Consider the following 19,846-nt stretch of genomic DNA (forward strand, 5'->3'; position numbering starts at 1 on the left):
GCATGTGTCCATTTTAAGGTTTGACGTATTTGTTAAATATCACTGGATTGACGCGAACACAGTCTGCTTCACCCAGCCGTTCGTTACATTTCTATCATCAGCTGCAGATTTGTGGTGCTGTGTATTTACATCAGATGACGACAGCGTGATTTCCTAGATAAGCCGTTTTTTTTCATTTGTTTGAGCTTTTGTTCGGAGTGACGTGACCATTAATCTGACTGGCTGGCCTGGAAGCATATTTACTAATCATCACACCCTCTAATCTAGATCAGCTTCACCCGGGCTTTTCTGCACTTTGCACTACTGCACATATAGCAAGGAAATCATGACCTCATGACAGTGCTGGATAGACGTTATCGCAGTTGTTCTTCCATGAATGTCAGTACAAAATTGGACGTCCAGAGTTCACTGAAGTTATTAATATCATGCACATCTGTACCAAACAGTCCATACAAGGGTCGTTGTGATATTTCAGGCTGCTGATAGAGTGTAGACCAACCGAACACATGTCACTAGCATGGCTGAGATCTGACTTAAAATAATTGTATTAAAATTTCTGATCGCCCACATTGTTTGGGTCGCTGTCATGACTGTTTTTTTTAGCAGAAGGTGATTAAAAAAATTGCGGACAGCGAGATCGGGGCATCTTTCAGGGTGATTTCTGCAAGAAGTCGGTTCTTAATTAAATGTCAGATTTTCATGCTTTGATCAGCAGAAACAACATTCCATTCACCACTTTTCAGTGAGATGAAGGCAGATATGGATATTTCAAAACCTGGAAAAATGAAACTAAAACCTTGTGCATGGCTTAATATCACAATAGAAGTAATTGGGGGTATATGTACATGCAGCTAGACACAAAATATTATTCAAGGCTTCTCCCTTGGTCATTTCACTAAAGGTTTAAGAGTGCTTGTATTATAGAAAGGGTGAATAAACCTACTACCATACTGTGCATACACCATCTATTTCTAACTGGACTGAAGTAAATGGACTTCAACCCGAAATCCTCTGCTCTCCTTTAACAGGCAGTCTGTCAATCACCCTGAATGACAGGCTATCTCCAGAGGTTCAGGGGCTGGTAAATAGAAGGTCTCATGATGACCACAGAGAACAATCTCAGGGAAAAAACCACGCGCACACACACACACACACACACACACACAGGTGGTAATATAATTTCACTGTTCCTTCAAAGTGGCAACTGAAAACACGCTGGAAAGACATTACGATTCACCACCTCAAGCACAGTTTGCATCAACCCGGTTCTGCTTTATGTGTATGTGAAATCACATTTACAGTGAATTTGGGCAGCCCGGATGCAAGCAACACCTGCCTCCATTTCACCCGGAGGGGGGGAAGGAACCTTGAGGCGAACAGGCTTGCAGCACAGATTGAGAACAAACACGCTTTCCTCTCGCACATGCACACAGGCGTGCGCACACACACGCGCATGCTGTGCGAGCAGTGGAGGGGTGAAGATTGTCAGTGTCACTCAGAATGAAAATGAAGGTGTAGATCACAGATGTCTGTCCCGGTGGTGTAATATAGAGGTCTTGACCACACATCACTGTCAATGATCAGTAGGTAATTCGAACTGAAGTCATAAAATCTCCCCTCTCTCTCTCTCTCTCTCAGACGTGCACACACACACACACACCACACACAGCGGCAGGGATGTGCACGTATTTGTTCCATCCCTAAGCCTATGGCAGATATGTTTCAATAGCACTATTCAGGAATATGCCCATCTTGCATGGGAAGACAAGTCCAATTACACAGCTGCATTTCAAGACATTCACAGTAGAGTTACAGCAGTGACACATTTTCTATTGTTCTGTCTCCACACAACAGCACACTGGATTTGAAATGAATGTGGCCAAAGAGCTGACTTTCATCTTTAAAGCTCCACTAATCATTATTTTTTTAGATTAACAATGAATTAAAGGACTTCGTAGGCGATGAAAGGGGTCACTAAAAGTGAAGAACCCACAGAGAAGTCTATTTTAGCTCACAGTTGTAGTTTTTGCTGCATGGTTCAGTCTCACCGCTTCATGGAAAAGGCTGGCAGCAGCCAAATCCAGTGCATGCTTGTTGATAGCAGCAAATGGCAGACAACTCTATTGGCTTAATGAATAACCTAGTAGCTAAAAAGCCACATTGTTCTCTCAGGAGATGGTGGAGACCAAATCAAAGCTGAAAGAGAGTAACAAAACATTGCAGCTGTGCCGCAGCTGCCAGAGCCGATTCGACCATTCAAGAAAATGATTGTGATTCCACCAGAAGTGTCGCAGTGTGTTCGCGTCTCTCTGCTCCACGTGCAGAATACCTTGCTGGTTTATTATTGATAGATGATTTGTTGTGACAAAGCGCGTCAAGCAGAACAGAGCAGATCGAGCTGGCTGGAAATTGGACCAAGAAGAAGCACAGTTTTCAAAATAAAACACCCTGTGCAGATCATAAAATCAGAGGGGGAGCATTGTAACTACATAGCCAACTTATCAATGCAGAAATACAAGACCATGAATAGAATTATGGAAGTGTATTGCATTCACTCAAAAAAAAAAAAAAATATATATTTTTTTTCTGAGTAATTTATTTTTTGGTTTGTTTTTCGGGGTCATTTTTTTCTGAATTATCGAGATACTTCGAAATCCCGTGAGAACATCCAGCCTGCAAGTGACTGCCGTGGATCTATGGTGACTCCTGCCCTGCACATACATGCCCCATCTTCAACTTTCTACCGTACCGGGTCAATAAAGGTAAGGCATGTAATCAGTTACAGTTATCTACTGTAATCAGTACACACAACGTATGATACTAAAAAATGACCACAAAAAACACAAAAATAATTACTCAGAAAAACAGAAATAATTAGCCTGAAAAACAAACCAAAAAATAAATTACTTTTTTTTTAAGTGAATGCAATAAGCTTCCGTACAGAATGGCCAAATCTGAGCAAGTTAACAAAGTCTGATGGGTGAAATGCTCCCAGTGAACCTATGAGCACGTGTGGAGAATTAAATTAAGCAGTGTCCAGTCTAACAATGAACACAGCGACAGAACCTCTGAACCAGCAGTGTCAATTCTAACAGTGAACACAGCAACAGAACCTCTGAACCGGCAGTGTCCAGTCTAACAGTGAATAAAGAGTGCTGCTCTGAGCGGGATTCGAACTCACAACTTCTGGATCTAAAAGTTCCTCTGTGCTCTGACATGAAACCACTGGACCAGCGAAGACGTAGGAGGACATGAGGAGCAGCTAGCTTTTGTGTCTCGCTACTTTCTTATTTAATAGACATGAAAGTAAACTGAACAGAACCTCTGGACCAGCAGGTAGCAGGTCTACAGACGCCTACTGAACTGCTTTGTCTCCTGGAGTCGGTTCAGAGTCTCATTAGCAGATTTAGATCACCTGTGAGAGTCACCATTTCTCCTCAGTGCTGCTCTGAGCGGGATTCGAACTCACAACTTCTGGATCTAAAAGTTCCTCTGTGCCCTGACATGAAACCACTGGACCAACGAAGATGTAGGAGGACATGAGGAGCAGTGAGCAGTGGACCATGTGGTCCAAAAGGACATGGAGACGTGGTTTTCCTTCTACATGATGAGACAAACAAAGTGAAGGACAGAGATGTTCTTCAGCAGCTCCATCAGGACTGATGGAGGAGAATCTTCAGCATGATTCCTCCCCTCAATCTGATCCTGGTTCTTCTTCATCATCAGTACTGAAGATGGTCCAGTGGAGAAGGACGCCGACCGCCAACGTGGAGACGTGAGCTCGAACCTCGGCTCCAGCAACCTGAGGTATGCAAAAACTCAAACACAAAAACACAAAAACCAAACAAACCAAACAAACCCGTCGTTGCGTTGCGTTGCGTTCATTTCTCGTCGTAAATTTCCATCGAATTTCTCCGATTTCAACTTCAACACATCCGACCATCGAGGGAACAAAGAAAGGTGAGTCCAGGTAAGTCAAAGGTAAGTGAACTACTTTCTTATTTAATAGAAACTAATTTTGATTTTCATCTTTGTCACTACATGCTGAACAGAACCTCTGAACCGGCAGTGTCCAGTCTAACAGTGAACACAGCAACAGAACCTCTGAACCATCAGTGTCCAGTCTAACAGTGAATACAGCGTGTGCTGCTCTGAGCGGGATTCGAACTCAGAACTTCTGAATCTAAAAGTTCCTCTGTGCCCTGACATGAACCCACTGGACCAGCGAAGACGTAGGAGGCCATGAGGAGCAGCTAGCTTTTGTGTCTCGCTACTTTCTTATTTAATAGACATGAAAGTAAACTGAACAGAACCTCTGGACCAGCAGGTAGCAGGTCTACAGACGCCTACTGAACTGCTTTGTCTCCTGGAGTCGGTTCAGAGTCTCATTAGCAGATTTAGATCACCTGTGAGAGTCACCATTTCTCCTCAGTGCTGCTCTGAGCGGGATTCGAACTCACAACTTCTGGATCTAAAAGTTCCTCTGTGCCCTGACATGAAACCACTGGACCAACGAAGATGTAGGAGGACATGAGGAGCAGTGAGCAGTGGACCATGTGGTCCAAAAGGACATGGAGACGTGGTTTTCCTTCTACATGATGAGACAAACAAAGTGAAGGACAGAGATGTTCTTCAGCAGCTCCATCAGGACTGATGGAGGAGAATCTTCAGCATGATTCCTCCCCTCAATCTGATCCTGGTTCTTCTTCATCATCAGTACTGAAGATGGTCCAGTGGAGAAGGACGCCGACCGCCAACGTGGAGACGTGAGCTCGAACCTCGGCTCCAGCAACCTGAGGTATGCAAAAACTCAAACACAAAAACACAAAAACCAAACAAACCAAACAAACCCGTCGTTGCGTTGCGTTGCGTTCATTTCTCGTCGTAAATTTCCATCGAATTTCTCCGATTTCAACTTCAACACATCCGACCATCGAGGGAACAAAGAAAGGTGAGTCCAGGTAAGTCAAAGGTAAGTGAACTACTTTCTTATTTAATAGAAACTAATTTTGATTTTCATCTTTGTCACTACATGCTGAACAGAACCTCTGAACCGGCAGTGTCCAGTCTAACAGTGAACACAGCAACAGAACCTCTGAACCATCAGTGTCCAGTCTAACAGTGAATACAGCGTGTGCTGCTCTGAGCGGGATTCGAACTCAGAACTTCTGAATCTAAAAGTTCCTCTGTGCCCTGACATGAACCCACTGGACCAGCGAAGACGTAGGAGGCCATGAGGAGCAGCTAGCTTTTGTGTCTCGCTACTTTCTTATTTAATAGACATGAAAGTAAACTGAACAGAACCTCTGGACCAGCAGGTAGCAGGTCTACAGACGCCTACTGAACTGCTTTGTCTCCTGGAGTCGGTTCAGAGTCTCATTAGCAGATTTAGATCACCTGTGAGAGTCACCATTTCTCCTCAGTGCTGCTCTGAGCGGGATTCGAACTCACAACTTCTGGATCTAAAAGTTCCTCTGTGCCCTGACATGAAACCACTGGACCAACGAAGATGTAGGAGGACATGAGGAGCAGTGAGCAGTGGACCATGTGGTCCAAAAGGACATGGAGACGTGGTTTTCCTTCTACATGATGAGACAAACAAAGTGAAGGACAGAGATGTTCTTCAGCAGCTCCATCAGGACTGATGGAGGAGAATCTTCAGCATGATTCCTCCCCTCAATCTGATCCTGGTTCTTCTTCATCATCAGTACTGAAGATGGTCCAGTGGAGAAGGACGCCGACCGCCAACGTGGAGACGTGAGCTCGAACCTCGGCTCCAGCAACCTGAGGTATGCAAAAACTCAAACACAAAAACACAAAAACCAAACAAACCAAACAAACCCGTCGTTGCGTTGCGTTGCGTTCATTTCTCGTCGTAAATTTCCATCGAATTTCTCCGATTTCAACTTCAACACATCCGACCATCGAGGGAACAAAGAAAGGTGAGTCCAGGTAAGTCAAAGGTAAGTGAACTACTTTCTTATTTAATAGAAACTAATTTTGATTTTCATCTTTGTCACTACATGCTGAACAGAACCTCTGAACCGGCAGTGTCCAGTCTAACAGTGAACACAGCGACAGAACCTCTGAACCAGCAGTGTCCAGTCTAACCGTGAATAAAGAGTGCTGCTCTGAGCGGGATTCGAACTCACAACTTCTGGATCTAAAAGTTCCTCTGTGCCCTGACATGAACCCACTGGACCAGCGAGGACGTAGGAGGACATGAGGAGCAGCTAGCTTTTGTGTCTCGCTACTTTCTTATTTAATAGGCATGAAAGTAAACTGAACAGAACCTCTGGACCAGCAGGTAGCAGGTCTACAGACGCCTACTGAACTGCTTTGTCTCCTGGAGTCGGTTCAGAGTCTCATTAGCAGATTTAGATCACCTGTGAGAGTCACCATTTCTCCTCAGCGCTGCTCTGAGCGGGATTCGAACTCACAACTCCTGGATCTAAAAGTTCCTCTGTGCCCTGACATGAAACCACTGGACCAACGAAGATGTAGGAGGACATGAGGAGCAGTGAGCAGTGGACCATGTGGTCCAAAAGGACTAAATTATTGTTACATCGTGTTAGCCAGAGCAACTTTATACTTATACTGGCCAAAAAGTTCATTAAAGCAGCCTTCATTCTGTGTGACTAGAAGCTTTCTATGCATGCTAGGGAATTACATAATGACATTTTTTTTACATGTTTTATAGACAAACACTTTATTATTTGTGACTGTCTAGTCAGTCACATGATTGCAGGTAACAGTGTGCTTCCTTCCAAACATATACAGCACCCCATCATGGGACCATGTATAAAAATGGCTACAGTTCTCACACTGTTCATCTGATGTTAACGTCTGTGTCGTGTGTGAAGAAGCAAATAAAATGTGCCGCTGTCCAAAGCCTCATTTAATTCTTGCAGATGGCATTGAGATGGCAGTCTTGACTGAGTGTGACTGTGTGTTGTCATGGATCTGTATTAGAGACAGATGTCTTCAGGCTGTTGATAATATTAAAAGTCCCTCAATGTGATGGGACTTCTGTCTGTCATCGGGGCTAAATTAAGGCTCGGTTTGAGGTTTGGATTAGAATTAGGATTGGTTTAAAGTTTGGTCGTGATTGAGGGATGACAACAAACAGTGAGGGTCCTTACAAGTACTGCAAATGAGTGTATATGTGTGTGTGTGTGGAGGGTCTGTGCTCATGTGCTGTTTATGCATCATTTGTTTCTTTGTGTCCCCAAACGTTCACAAGTTTGCTCACCGTTATTGCTGATAAAATTACCTTCACTTCGTTTTCTCTGCTCGCTTCCACACTCATAATTCCCACTTAGCTTGTTTATTATAGCAATAATAGGCCAGGCATGTTTGGCTAGCACTTCACCCTGAGGCAACATTGACAGAGGTTTATTATCCCGGGTAAAGCCTTATCCTGTGATTCTTTTTTTTTTCTCAAATTGATCATGCACAACATGACCTTTCCCTGTTCCAGCAGAGTCTAAAGACTTAACCTCCACCTGCAGTTCATCTCCCACGACTACGCCAGCGTCAACAACACTAATTTACAAGTGTGAGAGGAGAGAGACAAAAGGCAGATGAACAGAGCGAGAAAGAGAGTGATGATGACGGTGATGATCCCCCCAAAAGAATTGACTCAACATCTTCGTGCTTCATTTGACAGCCAACCAGTTCCACCCAACACACGTCCGTTTTGACGGACAGTAATGATTTGCTCTGCTTGTGTCCAACGGTCTTTAAAGCTCTAGGTGTGTGATGGATTTCAAAATTGACTGAAGTGACAAAAGTGGAATTCCACATGCAGACGCCACATGGCAGCAAGTTGAGAGATTGAACCATTTCTAAAATCCAAAAACAATTTGTTTTGAGGTGGGCCATGATTGGTTTAGTCACACCTCTGCAGTGCAACATAAAAGAAAACATTTTAAGCCACAGGCAAAAAATGCACAAGCTGAACTTTGGAAAGTTAAGTTCAAGTTCTTTTTTTCTTTGTTTTATTATTTAAACGAGAGTCAGAAAGTTGACTTTTGTTATGCATTTTAGCTGCAAAATGTCTTTGACACCATGAGAAGGCATTCACGACTGCACAGAGGGGAACCAGACAGGGTGGAAGTGACATTTTAACAACTTTACAGAAGAGCCAAAACAAACAAGAAAATTAATAACCATACTGATGTTATTAAAGGTCCAGTGTGTAGAATTTAGTGACATCTAGTGGCGAAGGTTCAGACTGCAACCGACTGAATACCTGTCACCTCTCCTACGGGGTTCAAGAATGAAGGAGAAAGTACAGTGGCCATCAGACTGTAGAGCCAGTGTTTGGTTTGTCCCTTCTGGGCTGCTGTAACAAAGTGGTACAACATGGCGAACTTCATGGAAGAGGATTCTCAGTTAATAACAGACAAAACATAGTTATGAATATATATTCCATTTCTGTCAGTTCGTTCTGCGTTCAAGACTTTTTTTTTTGCATTTGATTTACAATTCTTGATTGGTTTTAAATCCACATGTGCCCTTTTGAAAGATCTCATCAGGAGCTTTCATTTGAGATAAACCTCATTTTCGTCTGAAATGTCACTTACTCCCCTCTGGTTCTCACTCATGAACTTGAAATTAAGCAGGATCACTTAGCAACTCAGCAGTGCAGACTTTATCTGGGGCAACAGTGTCCTTCATAAGAAATTAAAAAAAGGGATGCAGCAGCAGGGTCTTAATAATCAGTTCTTTGGAGAGCAGATATACAACATAATCCAAATATAAACAAGTGCATGCAACACAAATGCAAACTACTTCATTTAAGGGTTAATGTACTTGAGTATCACAACTGAGAGCCGCAGTGCATCAATTTTTTAAGTTTAGCTCTTCGTAAAGAAGTTGAAAGTTCCTCCAGTTCATCCCATGAGTTTCCTTTTGCCCATTCTACTTTTAGAAGTAGGGTGAATTAACCCAAGTCTGTTACTGCTCTTATTACAGATCTAGGGTTGAATAGAGCGATCGCATCAGGCGTGGAGGAGAGAATTATGTTGCAGATGGTAGAATTTTGAAAGAAAGGAGAAGGACGTGAACAAAGCGCAAACAAACTCATTTAAACAACCAGGAAACAGTGGAGACATGAGACGGGCGCAGGAAAAGCAGCAGACAGGCTAACTGGGAGATCTGAAGTCTGAATCTCTCATGGTTTGGCTTTTCTTTCATCGCGCCGTGTGATGTAACATGCTCGAGCTTTCCATCATTGTCCGTGATAGATTCATTACCGCCACGTGGCGCGTGAAACACCGAGCGTTTCACAAAAGCACCGGCTCCAAACGAGCTTGCAGTGTCCCTGAGGAGTCAGCATCCTCGGCACAATGGATTCCAGATAAAGATAATTTATTACAGTTGCTCCTTCAGATGGAGAGGCTCCCGGGAGGAGGCGGCACAAGGACGAGGAGCATCTGAAGCCACTGCTAGGACTCAATATGTTTTATTTAAAGGCCTAGTTAGCTCGTCTTATCATTATCCCACTCTTGAGTCCTGAATGGGATAGATTAGAGCTGCTACTTTATTTCACTGCCTATCTCCACAGTGTTACTTCAATAGCTTCTGGCTATTTCTCCCCTTTGTTTCACATCTTCCTTCTTTATTCTTTGCTCTCAGTTCCCAATTCATCTCTTTGACTCTTGTCTCGCTTTTGACGTGAGAAGACATAAGTAGGCTCTGCTTATCCCGTTGTCTTTAGTGGGTTAAAGTACGAAGCAAGTGAGAAAGTGTGAAGGAAATAGCAAAGATAGAGTGATGTAAGGTTGGACAATCTGTTTTGTCTCTTTCTTCATATCTTTTGTCCTTTGTTTGTGTCTTAAGGCCCCAACCGAATACACCTGCTGATGTTATTCACCCAAAACCTACGAAGTTATGGTAGGCATATTTTTAAACTTTGTTTTCCCCCTACTTTCAAAAATCCTACTAACTGTAAAACCATTTTTTCTTAAAGTAGACGGCAGCTTCAAGCTGAAGTTCAAAGCAAAGTAGCTACATGTATAAGCCTAACTTTGGCAAGACACTGGAGCCAACAATCTCATTGTCTAATTATCTAATGGACATTGAGGCTGGTCTACGTTTAAGTAGAATACCTATGAGTACTAAATTCTTCTTTTCAGATGTGGGTAGACAAGCACACATGAAATAATCATTTACATTACATTAAGTTTAGTCATTTAGCAAAGGGGTTCCTCCAAAAACGACGGTACCAGTGATTTGCGACCCCCGCTGTCCCCAGATGTCAGATGATTTGTCCTTGTTACATGTCGCAACGTTCAGCACGATGCTAATAGACCTTAGCTCATGTTGTTGTTGCTGCTAATGTCGTTAATCTGTTGTAATCACATCAGGGGTTAGGCGGGGCAAAGAAAACCCAAAGGTTTTGTTACAATTATGGCTAAAATATACTATTTCTAAAAGTTTTTTAATTTCATTAGATTTTTGAGAACCATCTTGTGACCGGGGTGTCCCGATCCCCACTTTGGGGACCAGTGATTTGGCAGATGCTAAAGTGCAACTAGGACACGTTAGTGATAAAGTTAGTCAAACTATAAGCTTCTATCCCAGGAAACAACTTGCTATGTATTAAATTACAAGACAAAACAATGAGTCAACTGTACAGAGACTTCCCAAACTAGCAGCTAGAGACAGCATGTTGTGATGGATAGGTATAAAAAAGGAAACAGTTCTCAATTTTATTTGCAGTGTGGTTTTATGGCTTGAGGATTTGAGGAATGGAGTATTGTTTAGAAAAGGCACAGTGCAAGATTTAATGTCATGCAGTGTTAAGCACGAGTGGGCTGTTCAAAACGTTGGTTTAACTGTTGACCTTGAAAAAGTTTGAAGTGTTCTCAGTTTTAACAAATACCAATCAGAGAGGTATTTTGTATTGGCAGCTATGGTATAAATATTCTGTATATCCAGCTGATTATCTCTGTACAGCGATACTAAATTTGCTAAAACTATTGTTGGCTCATAAATATGCATGAGTAGAAGGAGATAATTAAGTCACTCCAGATCTAAATGGCCCTTCTGATACACTGAGCAACAGGTCCTTAATCCAAGGTGTTACAGTTGCACCTGTCAGCCGACATGCCAACTCATTCCCGTGTAAACCTAAAGGGAGAATCTCCTCATTCCCTCTGTCACTTCACACAGGCCTCTGTGCTTCCACACCATCTGTCTCCGCTGCTGACAAACACTTTTGTGCGCTCCCTGCATGCCGCGTGCAGACAGATACCGAGCACTGAGCCGACCCCCTGGTTAGGGAACTGGATGATGGAGCTGCGTCTTTCAAGACTAGAGGAAGGAGAAGCTCCTTGAAGCCTTGAACCAAGGAAGGATGAAGGAGGAGGAGGAGGTATAGAGGGAGGAGAACCAGTGCGCTGGTGTGCAGCAGCGCTGGTGTCAAAGCACAAGGATGGGAGAGAAAAAATTATACCACAGTAGGGTCTGGTGGCTAATCAATATGTTACAAAGAAAAAAATAAAGGGTCTATCGATTACACGGTGAGTGGGCAGGAGAGGTGGGAATATCAAGAGCATGTGCGTGGCCTGGTGACACGCCACAATGTCCCCTCCCTGCTGAGAGTGCATGCAGAAACCTAAGAAAATGAGCAGTGATTAAAAATCGACAGCATCGTAATGGGCTTGGGAATAAGTGTTTCAAAGCACGCGCTGAATTCTGCGGCTCCTCTGCGGAGCCCACAACACTTCTTTCTTTCTTGTATCTTACACATGCATCCCCACCATACGCACGCACGGGCTACTGCAAGTCTGCTCAGTCATAGTAGCTGATTTTGAATGTGAAGCACATTCAGATGCATGAAGGTACAGTGTGTGTGTGTGGATGTGGATACATCATTTGTGAAGTCTTACCTTGAATAGGCCATGCTTGTGGCTGTGCTGGCCCAGCCACACTCCACTGCCTGGGGTGAGCTCCATCTGAGGGGGGTCTATCACCCGCTCATAAATCCTGCCAACAACAAATCAGAAGAGAATGTTTGGTTATGATAACGACACAGACACAAACACGTTTCCCTTTTTTTATTTATTTTTTTTGTCCTGGTCTGGCAGGAACACTGATCCAATACAGCGGAGGAAATCCAGCAGACCGTGTGTGCACGCCTGCTCCCTCACACCCTCCCTCTCCCTTCATGAGAAGGGTAGAGCAGAGGCTGCTCTCCTCAAGCATGACAGCCAGTCTCGCCCCACGGCTCTCTAACACGGTATTGATATCTGGACCTGGGATGTAGGCTGGATTAACCGCCCCGACTCCTGACAACAGACACAAACAAGCTTTGGCATTATCAAGGCAAACATCCTCAGCGTCATTCAGCACTATTTTTCCCTGCTCTGAGGTGGGCTTAACGATGCCGGCGATGGGCCTCTGTGAGGATGTCAGAGAACAATTTGTCAGGTTTTCTCCTCCTCGCACCGTGAGCTCACGCAGGGAGAGACGCGCTCGGAGTAGCAAGCCGATTTCCCCTTTTGTTCCCCATTAAAGGTTTTAATCGCTGACACAGGAATTGCAACAATATGGCAGGCTTTACTGTACTTCAAAAGTATGTCAGTAATAGTCAAGTTAAGTTTGAGGAGTCATTAAAAAGGGGAGAGGAGATAAATCACCTCCTGAAAATGAAAGTCGTGGGAGTGGGGGTGGTTTCCAAAACCATTTGGAAGACAGAAAGAGTCATTTGTGAGCCAAAAATGTCAGCGGCTGGGCAGGTGATTGGTCTTGATCTATGACCATAATCCCCTGTACGTACTGTAAATCATGTTTATGTTTCTGGCTTAGACCTACAGCTGCATTAAGCAGTATTTTGGTTATAAACACTGAGTGAAACGACTTCCTTTATTGTGAAAAGATTGCCAGCGCTGCTAATCCCAGCAGTGTTCAAAGGTTTTGTCAGCTTTTGGTTTTGATTTGCACTTTCACCACGAAAACCGTCGAAAGCGTCTATACGTGCACCGCCACTGCATTTTGTTTGTGACTAATATATCAAGTTACAGCTGTCAGACCAAGAGAGAGAGATATATATTTTTTTAAATGATAAATTTGGGAGATCTAATATCAAAGTAAAAACAACATTGCCTCCGGTGAGAGAATGAATCAAGTAAAGACCAGCAGAGGAACGCGTCATCTAAATAAATGTTTAAGTCTCTTGTCCAATATATGCTTAGAAAAGGAGGAAAACAATGCAAGACATTGCTAATTGTCACACTTTCTAAATAACGCTCTCTCATTTCTTTAATATATTTTCTCAAATATCCAATATTTCACGCTTTTCTGCGTTTTATTTGAAGTTCTGATATCCATAAGAATACGTACTTGTGTATTTAAGTACCTAGAACCATCTCAGTGTAGTTGGGCAACACCTCTGTCATATTCCTCTCCGGAGCTCTAGCAGGAGCGGGGCGCTTTATGTTGCGTTTTGTCTTATTAAAGCAACATTAGGCATATTTTTTTGTGATTCAGTGCCTCCGGTTTCAGAAGAAAGACTAAAGGTCAGTCCCAGATTTACTCTTGTACAGCAACTTCTCGCTCTCTTTTTCTCTTCTCAGCTTTTTTTTTTTTATTTGCCTGCCTATGTCCTCTTCACCTCTGCCATTAGGTCCACAGAGGCTGCTACACCTGCTCCATTGCCAGCTTGCCCAGCTCCAGTTTTGGAACCTCTGATCCCCCAACAGCATTTCCTCAAACTACAGGCCTGAAAACCTCTTTCAAGTGGAACAAACACTAACACTGTCCTCATGCTCTGAGATCACAGTCCGGCTAACAAACTGAGCAACCAGTAGCAGCTAAAGTATAGTAATTTACTTCACTGTCCATCAGGAAACTCTGTAAATCACAGAGAGCTGAGGCGGAGCAGTCGGACGACATCAGAGGGAAGACAAGAACGTTTTCTTCATGAAATACGATCCAGTTTTACAAAAATTTAAATAGTTGGTTGTGTGTGACTTGGTGACTATATAACAGAGATGTATAAAGTACTGGAGTAAAGGAGTGGAGTAGAAGTACAAGTGCTATATCAAAAAACTGACTTGAGTAGAAGTTGAAGTTTTATTTAAACACCATACTTAAGTAAAATTACTAAAGTATTCAAATTTTTTTGTACTTACTTTGTAGTAGAAGTATGTAAAAAATTGCTACTCAAGTACTGAAAGTAAAAGTACAAGTACAAGTACAAGTACTGTTTATATTATTTCAAATATTTATTAAGGCACAACTTCTAATGTTACAGTGTTACAATGTTCATGGTAGAGTTCTATGATTTCCCATGGTCTGTGAATGCGTCTGAATGAATGCGGGAGCGAGGGGGCGGGGCAGCAGGTGAGAGAGCGCACCTGGGTGTCAGGTGTATGAAGTACGGCACACGAGCGAGGTTGATGTGAGACCGGGTCTGTTATGTTGTTGTTTTTTTGGCGTGGTTACGGTCGACAGTCACCGAGTCCTGTAACCAAACCGTTCAGCAATAAATGCAGTTTGTTAAATATCGCCTCGTCATTCATCACGTGTCCGGCTGGACGCTACAGTAGTAACGAGTAACGATTCAGCACATGAAAAATGTATCGAAGTAAAAGTATTAAATTCATCAAAAATATGTAGTGCAGTAAAAGTAGAAGTTGGGGAAAAAATAATACTCCAAAAAAGTACAGATACTGCATTTTAGTACTTAAGTACAGTACTTAAGTAGTTCCACTTCGTTACTATACATCTCTGCTATATAATATAATATATATAGGTCTTGATGGTTTGTTATAAGGCACAATTTCTGAATCCAGGCTGTATGAATTGAGTGTTTTAATACTTTTGATATAGCACCTACACCTCCTTCATGATAAAAACAACGGAGATGTCACTTTCTAAAATGTGGTTATCTTCAAATAGCAGTTTGTTCGTATAGAACAGATGTACATATGCTGAATGTGCCCACACTCTGTGCTTGTTCATGCCGATTTATATTTACTGACCTGGGAGATTTGCTTTCACAGCCAGCAGAGATATAGACAATACATCAAATGGTGTGTAAGTGCTAAACGCTGTTTATGCTGTAGCTGTCTGATCTCCCACCTGCTGGGCAAGCTGTCACTGCGGTAGAGAATGTAGAGGTCATGTGATTACACTCTATGTTGTCTCCCCCCCCCAACCCTTCTGTCTTTTCTTTTCCCCTCATCTTGCCTTCTCATCAGCAGGCTCAGCAGTGGCGAGGAGTGGGAGTTTCACACAGGGAATGTGTTGGCAATGCCAATTTAGACTAGTGATGTGCTTACGGGCATATTTGCATAGTCTGAAGCCACAGGCTGCAGCCATCAATAGCTAATTATAGAGGACATACACGAGTCGACATACTGTATAGCATGAATAACCGTCCTATGCTATCGCCGTGGTGCAGGATTCAATTTGAAATAGCTACAGTTTACAAGCGAGAGCTGTGTTCCTCTAACTTTTTTAAACACCGCTCACCACCTCCGAAAATATTAAACTCTCCAAGTAACACCATTATGACAGACATTAAAATACAGCAGCGTAGGCTGACCCCTATTCAGCTACGGACAGTCCATGTAGGAGGCAGTTTCTTTTCTCAATAAGAAGATTATTTATTGTAGTTATTAAATCTGGAACTGTTCGAGAACCAGAACTAATTTGATGCTAAAGTGGTGTTCTGGGTCTGCACTAAGACGATGTAGTAGGATGACATTGAAATGTAAAACTTAATATAATTAACAGATGTATCTACTTTTGTAATCTGGGTGATCTAATCCTTTAAAGTCATATCCGAGCTGCCTACCTATGCATGAAGGGTTCACAGTAAGTCATGAAGCATATAATCGAGTGTTACTATGGTTTTATCTCACTGATATCAGCCTCACTGTTAATCGTTCACTCAGTTATTACCCCTACTTACTACTGCTGCTGCTGGTTCACATTAAAAGCATTGAACCAGTGAAACATTTAATTCTGGAGCAGTCACACTAAACACTATTTGTCACTGAGGTCAGTGCTGACAGTGATCAATAATCATAAATACATCTATGAAGCAAAAAAGTCATTTTTGGCCATTTTTTGACACTGAATCATAAATATAACGGGCAGCGATGGAGCAAAATGGACCGTCCACAGTGAAACCACCATACTTCACTATTATGTGCAAACACTATGGCTGTGTCCGAAATCACTCCCTAACCACTATGTAGTGCACTATATAGTGACCACGCCATTTTGTAGCGGTGTCCGAATGTTTAGTGTCCACTATATAGTGCACTGCATGTATCCCACAATTCACCGTGAAATGTAGTGAACATCCGATGGTCACTAACCGAAGCAAGATATCCCATCATGCATTGCCAGAAGTTCTCTGGGCGCGGAAAGGAAATAAATTGAAATAAAAAAGTAAATAAAAAGTAAATAATTGAATTATTGATAAAACACAAACAGCCAGACTGACAGTAGATGGCATTTCTATAGCGCTACATGAGTTTTCTAAAATAACGGTGTATGTTTTTTTCGGCGGATGGATGAGAGGATGAGGATGATGCTTAAATAGAAAACAAAACACGAAAATAAAACATACAGGACAGTAATCAAAAGACTCTAATTTAATAAAAATGCAGTAGTAAATGGACAAGAATTATGTGAGACGACATTAATGTGGTACGTTTTAATTGTGCGACAGCAATGACGTAATTACCGGCGCCAAGAGAAGTGTCCGAAAGTGTCCGAACATTTTTTCTGTTAAGCTCACTATATAGTCCACTACATTTATTTCCCTATGTAGGGAGTAGGGAGTAGGGAATGACAGCCGGACACAGCCTATGTGTGCAACATGAAATCAGATCGCAGCAGGTTGGAATGTGGCCAATTATTGACAGACATCTTTTTTTAACTCAGCATGAGTTTATTTAGCTTCTCTGTAAACAGATACTCCAACTTTATGCCCTTAATAAAATGTACCCATGGCTCTTCCTTTGATTGTGTGCCACTTTGTGCTAATATAATATTCAAGTCCTCCAGTTTTGTCATCATAAAGCCAGATTAAAAAAAAATGTGTATTTATACTCAGGTTAAACAGATTAAATTTACCCCTATAGAGAGGCTGTCCTTTTCACAAGTTTAGATGTTTTCTACTGTGCATGAAAGAGCTGTGTCATCGGTGTAACCTTGTTGAGCCGCATTTTGTAATAACGGTGCATTTTGTAATAAACGTCCAAAATGTAAAAACTTTTTCATTTCATTTTGTAATAAAGCCGCATTTTGTAATAAACTGCCCCAACGCATTTTGTAATAAATTTTGCCGCATTATGTAATAAGTTATTACATTTTGACAGAATTATTACCAAATGCAAAAAATCTGCAATTTACATAATATTCTCTGTTAATGCAACCTTTGAATAGTGTACTGATAGTAATTGCTAAGTACTGCTACTAGGCTAATACAGTGATACTAATAATAGGCCTAGCTTTTACAAATACTTTAAAGTAAAATAAAATACAATTAACAAACAAACTATGCTTTAGAATTGTTATTACATAATGCACCATGTTATTACATTTCTTAGAAAATAAAAAAGTGCATTTTGTAATAATCTTGTCAAAATGTAATAACTTATTACATAATGCGGCAAAATTTATTACAAAATGCGTTGGGGCAGTTTATTACAAAATGCGGCTTTATTACAAAATGAAATGAAAAAGTTTTTACATTTTGGACGTTTATTACAAAATGCACCGTTATTACAAAATGCGGCTCAACAAACCTTCAATATGGATAGGAGAAAGAAAGGATCATAGAAGCACACTGCTCCCTGGAGTATTCTCATATTATTTCAGTGATCATTCAGGAGTGTGAAAAGACTCCCCAAGACAAATCCACATCTTTAACCAAACATTTTAGGGAATAGGTGGTCATAGTTCATGTTTGATGTAACCTGGGAGTAATGGGACAGTGCCCTGAACGCACCGCATTCAACTTCCACAGTTATATAATTTGACGTAAAGGCTGTACTGTCAAAACTATTTTGTTTTGAAAAATAAGCATTATTACAATAAAAGTGGATCCCACTGGGCACTGGGCTCTGTGATGCTGCAACCACCGCACTGTTTTGGTCCATTCTCCATGTGGCTTCAGATCCTACCAGCAGCATTTTGTCCCTCTGATGTTGTTCAAGTTGGTCATATTTAAATGTTTTGTGCTTCTACCATAAATAAGTAAGCTGTTTTTAAGACTGGAATTCTCCATGCCGTTTCTGTGTCTCACTTCCGGCCAGCGCGATCTTCTCTGTGCTGCCTGACAAGGCTGGTTGCGGCATCTGTCAAAAAATAGAACTGCCGAGTGCGGAGAGACACGTCTGGTGGAGTCACAAACATCGTCTAGAACGTCCGGAAACCAGCTCTGCTGGCGGCTTCGCAGCCATGCCCAGTGAGGCTGAGCCACAACAGCACACTGAAGAAACAGAACGTTACTGTAATAAATATGGTATAACCTTTTCTTGCATTACAGTAATAGGATATTAGTACTGTTTCATGTATAAGGTTGCTGTTTTATTCCACATTTTAAAATGTCTGTAGATTTCACGGTGAAAAAAAACGTAAAAGCGGCTAAAATATGCCATTAAATATTACAGTTTTTTACTGTACAATTAATGTTATTAAAAGTGCTTTATTCTGTATAAATTCCTGTAAAATGATGTTTAAAAAATGTGACTTTAAGAAATGTGACTGTTTTCCTGTATACAGGAAAACAGTCATACTTCATGGTCTTCTACTGTCATGTTTGGCAGTTTAAAATCTACAGACATTTTTTTTTTCTTTACAGTGCGGGTAAATTTTACTCATTGTTAGTTTGAAGTATACGGTGACTCCTGGCAGTTCTAGTGTTAAAAACGCTCACATGTCAGACTGCTCTTGCATACTTAGCTCACCCAAAAACGGGCCAGTAGTCACTTAACTTGTGCTGATTGACTTGAGGGAGCAAGGATCATTATGAAATCATCATTACTCTCAGAAAAGGTGCAAATTTCACAATGAATGCTGAGCCGCAGATGGGTGAGACAGCTACATAATTATACATTTTGAGTGAAGTATTCCTTGTTGCTTACTCCACCCATTCATGAAACTGGACAACTATGTCATGCCTTCAATGATGCACATCAGAGGGGATTTAGAAGTGGGTATAGCTGCTGACTGAAATATAAGTAGGCATAGCTGAAAATAACCTGCACTACACCACTACACTGCTCTGCTGCTGCATTACTGACTAAATAATTGTTCAAAGAGTGTTTACCCCCAGAATTCTGGGACCTGTAACACTAAACCTCACTTGTTGTCACAACCTGCAAACACGGATGTAACCAAATCAACCAGGACTGAAATTCTGAGGATTATAAATTTAATGTGGGATTAGCGGTGCTCTGCTTTGCCAAATCCCCTAACATCTACTGCACAGCAAAAAAAGGGAATGCTAATCAATAAAAGCTCGTTGGACGTGGAGTGGCTTGCTGGGAATACATGATACAGTGGAGCCAGATGAACCAGACCCATCACTTCATCCATAACCAGTAAAATAGGGCAGCACTGCTCCACATTTACACTGCTCCTCTTAACCTTTATCAGTGGATGTGTGTATGTGGATGTGAGTGAGAAATAGAGAGAGAGAGAGACCCACATCTCGATATGGAAGAAAGAGCCAGGCAGGTGTGGAGCGACTCGCCCATCATTCATGTGAATGACGAGGCTAAAGCAAAGAGAAAACCCTGAGATGTGGAAAGTGCTGCATTATGGCCGGAGCTGTGGATGCACTGTATATACTGCAGACTGTATAAAT

The 19,846-nt window shown here is 41.9% G+C and overlaps 1 protein-coding gene across 1 annotated transcript in view; it reads right to left on the reverse strand.

The window, feature by feature from the left end:
- LOC104922755 (protein kinase C-binding protein NELL1) overlaps positions 1 to 19,846 on the reverse strand; it is a 269,223-nt gene that overhangs the window by 174,072 nt on the left and 75,305 nt on the right. The window contains exon 5 of the mRNA XM_027281540.1: positions 11,901 to 11,997. Within this exon, the coding sequence (XP_027137341.1) occupies positions 11,901 to 11,997 (97 nt within the window). The remainder of the gene's footprint in view (positions 1 to 11,900; positions 11,998 to 19,846) is intronic.

The sequence above is a fragment of the Larimichthys crocea genome, chromosome VIII (assembly GCF_000972845.2).
Source record: "Larimichthys crocea isolate SSNF chromosome VIII, L_crocea_2.0, whole genome shotgun sequence".
NCBI classification, from domain to species: Eukaryota; Metazoa; Chordata; class Actinopteri; family Sciaenidae; genus Larimichthys; species Larimichthys crocea.